The sequence below is a fragment of the Cyprinodon variegatus genome, unplaced genomic scaffold (genome assembly GCF_000732505.1).
Source record: "Cyprinodon variegatus isolate N-32 unplaced genomic scaffold, C_variegatus-1.0 Scaffold524, whole genome shotgun sequence".
NCBI classification, from domain to species: Eukaryota; Metazoa; Chordata; class Actinopteri; order Cyprinodontiformes; family Cyprinodontidae; genus Cyprinodon; species Cyprinodon variegatus.
Genome location: NW_015150977.1, coordinates 161,854 through 165,884, shown reverse-complemented (window position 1 = coordinate 165,884; position 4,031 = coordinate 161,854). Strand labels below are relative to the sequence as shown.

The 4,031-nt window shown below is 38.3% G+C and overlaps 1 protein-coding gene across 4 annotated transcripts in view; it reads right to left on the bottom strand.

Moving 5' to 3' along the window:
* Nucleotides 1-665: 665 nt before the first annotated feature.
* The window catches only part of sh3bp2 (SH3-domain binding protein 2), a 35,952-nt gene continuing 32,586 nt past the window's right edge, over nt 666-4,031 (bottom strand). For 2 of the 4 annotated variants that reach the window (XM_015391073.1, XM_015391071.1), the window contains exons 9-13: nt 3,781-3,898; nt 3,573-3,628; nt 3,256-3,331; nt 1,528-1,587; nt 668-1,445 (exon numbers count right to left, since the gene is read on the bottom strand). In XM_015391073.1, the coding sequence (XP_015246559.1) occupies nt 1,308-1,445; nt 1,528-1,587; nt 3,256-3,331; nt 3,573-3,628; nt 3,781-3,898 (448 nt within the window). In that variant the 3' untranslated portion in view covers nt 668-1,307. Of the gene's footprint in view, nt 1,446-1,527; nt 1,588-3,255; nt 3,332-3,572; nt 3,629-3,780; nt 3,899-4,031 lie in introns of all 4 variants that reach the window. The other 2 variants (XM_015391072.1, XM_015391074.1) reach the window with 2 other exon arrangements.

Sequence of the window (4,031 nt, the reverse complement as noted above, 5' to 3'; positions counted from 1 at the left end):
ATTTAAGAAATCTTTGCTTATTTCTAGATCACTTTTCTAGTGTGGAAAATTATTTAAAGGAGCAATAAGTAGGAAATTCCCTGGTGTGCATTTTAATATCTTGGACTTTTCCTAAATCCACTTTCATTCTTTTGAACTAATGAGTCTTCCTAAATTTAATTTTGAGTTTTCCTCTCTGCCTTCATCTTTTAAAGGAAGCTAATTTTACCTTTTTGAACAAGATTTTCACAAGTTTTTTCCTCATAATAAATTTGCATCGACAAATCAAATCTCTTTATCTGAAGAGCGCCCCCATGGGGGGACAAGGAGGTGGCAGAGTCATGCTGTGGGAGGCTTTTCTTTGGTAGACACTGATCATCATGTTACCGTTCCTAGTGTGAGGCATGGTGGCAGCACTATCATGATATGGAGCCATCTTGTATTAATGTTCAATGTTTTCTTGCGTGTATAAAACTATTCCTGTGGTAAATTAAAAGCTCAGACTAAATGGAGACATAGAAATAATCTCGTCTAAAATTAGACGTTTTACCGACTCACTATAAACACACCCAGATGCAGAAGTTTTAATATTTACAGAAAAAAAGAAAAAAAAAAAAATTTTTTTGAAAATAATTTTTATACAACTGTGTTTACATTATCAGCATATTTCTGTAAAAAAACTTTTCTCTTTTTTTTTAAATTTACATATTTACAGTCATGTCTTTACATATTTACATATAAATATGGACAAAATCTGCAAAGTATAAAACTTCGGAATGTAAAAAAATTCTAAATTGACATTTTAATGTACACAGAAAACACAAAAAATAGACATCCAAGGTTCAGTCAGTCCCTGATTGGTCCGAGCGACGCTTTTGCAGCACTTCTAAGGTTTTCTGTCCAAAAACCAAGAAGTTTATGAAGGTCTGCAGTTTGGCCTTTAACTCGTTAACAGGCCAAACTGAAGTCATTAAGGAGCGCAGCCAGATTTATGCTCGTCAGGCTTTTGAAGTGAAGTTTGTTTTTTGCCTATTTTTTTAAACCAGCTACAAAACTGTAAAAAAAAATAAAATAAAAATAAAATAAATATAGTTAAAATGTTCGCTATATTGATATAATTTGCTGAAATGCAGAAAGTGGGAGTCTGGGGTGATTCCAGCTGGTATTTGGCGCCACCTTGTGGACAAAATGCTTCATCAGAGTCAAACTGGTCCCAAACTTCTGATTTCTATCTGTTTTTTTATGTTTTCCAGGATGACTGTGTGCTCTGCTGAGACAGTTTGTTTTAAATCGGTTTAGAGGCGCATGTCCGGCTGCCAGCTTTGGTTTCAGCTGCTCAGGATCTTGGCGTAAGGCTTCTGCAGGCACAGCGAGCCGTGGTGAGGAAGAGGATGGTTGTAGTAGTGTTCAACCAGGGCTGCCAGGTTTGGGAAGGTCAGGTCACTCTCCAGGAATACGCCTTCCTCCTGTCAGCCAGCAACAGAACAAGCATTTTAATAAAAACACCCTGTTTCTAATACAGCAGGGGGCGCCGGTGGGTCGGCTTACCTCTTCAAACAGTCTGTAGTTTCTGGCCTTATTTATACCGACGTCCCAAACCACCAACACCTGAAAAACACATCAGATCTATTTCATGTAGAGCCGACTGGTGTTACTTTTTGATATTTCAAGCAAACTTTGATCTTTTAATAGGAATTTAGGAATAAAATGTTGGATTATGTCCTTAAAACTCTGTTTCACTGCTATATTTGCTCCTTTTTAAGATTTATACCTGCTTTTTTTTGTGGTGTACAGTTTATTTGGGTTTCTCAAAAGGAGCTTTAAATAAAATATATTATTATTATAACAAAAATATATTAAACATGAGACTATCTTTATTTAATTGATTTGCAATTAGAGGGAGAGGGGGTATGGAAAATAGGTTTTACTTCTTCATAGCCCTTTTCAGACAATTTCCAATAATCAATGTCATTTCTCTGGCTGTTTATACCGACAGCTTTATTTGTTGGACAGTTTTTTCTATTTATGTTCAGGTGAGTTTAGTTAGTTTGGAAAATTGGAGTTTGGTTTGATGTTAACTAGTCTTTTTAGTCTGTATTTGGTTGATTCATGTATTGGTGTTTGTCAAAATTGTCTGAAATAAATTCCCATTCATTCATTCATACATACCACACATATGGCCGTCTAAAGAACTCTAACAAATTCTTAGAACTTCTAAAAGTAGAATGGGAGGCAGATCTTTTAGTTCTCAGGCTCCTCTCCTGTGGAACCAACTACCAGTTTTAGTCCGTGAGGCAGACACCCTGTCTACTTTTAAGGCTAGGCTTAAAACTTTCCTTTTTGATAAAGCTTCTAGTTAGAGTGGCTCAGGTTATCCTGAGCTATCTCTATAGTTCTGCTGCTATAGGCTTAGACTGCTGGAGGACATAGGGACCCCTTTTTCATCATTCTGCTTCATTCTATCTCTATTCTCCCACTCTGCAGAATCTGTTAGTTCAATCTCTAACGTTCTGCTCTCTCTGCTTTTTCTCATAGTAGCTTCATCTGGTCTGTTCCTGTTTGGCTGTGACTCCATCCTGGAGAGAAATGTCAGCTGTGCTGCTGCCATCAACACCTTTGTTTCTAGATGTTGGAGCTTGGCCTGTTTTCCAGTGTAGTCCTGTTTCTCTGACTGTGACTAACTGGATGTGCTCTCTTCATCCTCTGACATGGGAGCTGGCTCGGAGCTCGTCTGCCTGGCTGTGTGTTTCCTGGACGGGGCCGCCTGTGGAGCTGGTTGACAGTTGCCTTTTGTATCTATGCTTCTTTTTCTATGTCTGCTTCTGTCTCCTTGAACCCCAGTGGGCCTCAGCAGATGGCCGCTCACACTGAGCCTGGTTCTGATGGAGGTTTCTTCCTGTTAAAAGGAAGTTGTTTCTCTCCACTGTCGCTACAAGCAAATTGTAACGTTGAAAACGTTACATTTTGGATGTAAATTGCTCCTCTGGTCAGTGATCACTACTGGAGTGATCAGTGTGGGGATTTTATTCACATTAATATTTAACTAAATCCTCACAATTTTGAAGTCTTTGGCAACCGAAATCTCTGCTACGAAGCGACAGCATTATCCACAGATTTAATAATGTTTTGTCCACTATGGCGGCCCTTAGTGTTTAACACAATAGAAGGTCCTACAAAATAACAATTCCTACAGTACTTCCTTACTATTATAGTTAATAAAGGGAGCAAATACATGAAATAAATGCAATAAAAAAAATATTTCTATTCAGTTTTTACCTTTGCAGTTTTGGTTCCAGATTTTCTGATGCAATAAAGTCCGTCCGGCGGATTAGCGCAGCATTCTTTGAAAAGCCTAAAGACATAAACATCAACAGATGGTTTGTTTTATTAGAAGAGACCTTTAAAGACTAAATGCTGCATAGATAAAAGCTTCAGAAAAGACCATTAAGAGTAAAAACCAAAGTGTTCAAAGACTGAGATTAAAAAAATGGCAGAAATAAGACAAGAAATGTTAGATTTTTATGCCACTAGGGGGTAGTGTTGGCCTAGAAAAGCAGGAGTTAGTTCTCTGATGTCTTAAAAGAGAGACATACTTTTCCACAAACATGGTTTCCGTTGTATCGATGAAAACAGATTCTGGCAGCTGAACCTGCAAAAAGAAACAAGGCTTCAGCTTCAGCAGGCAGAACAGAAATAAAAAATAAAACAAACGAGCACAAAACCAAGAGGTGTGTGTTCTGTGATGAAGGAGCTCAGCCAGGATAGGAACTGTGCTATGCTTTAATTTTCAGGCTCTCTTACGTTCTCATAGTCGTCATCAGAGTCGTGTCCATGTTTGGATGACTTCGTTTTCTTCCTGTAATCAGCGGGGACTTCTTCTCCCAGCGAACGGAAGCTCTGCCCCTCTGGAGATGCCCTTCTGGCAAGAAAACATTTGTTAGAGACAGGCGCGGATTTAGGAAATAAAACAGACCCATTAAACAGATAGAGAAATGTTAATAGAATAGACATCCATTATCTGTTCTAGGTTGTGTCCCTCTCTTCTTGTCCCT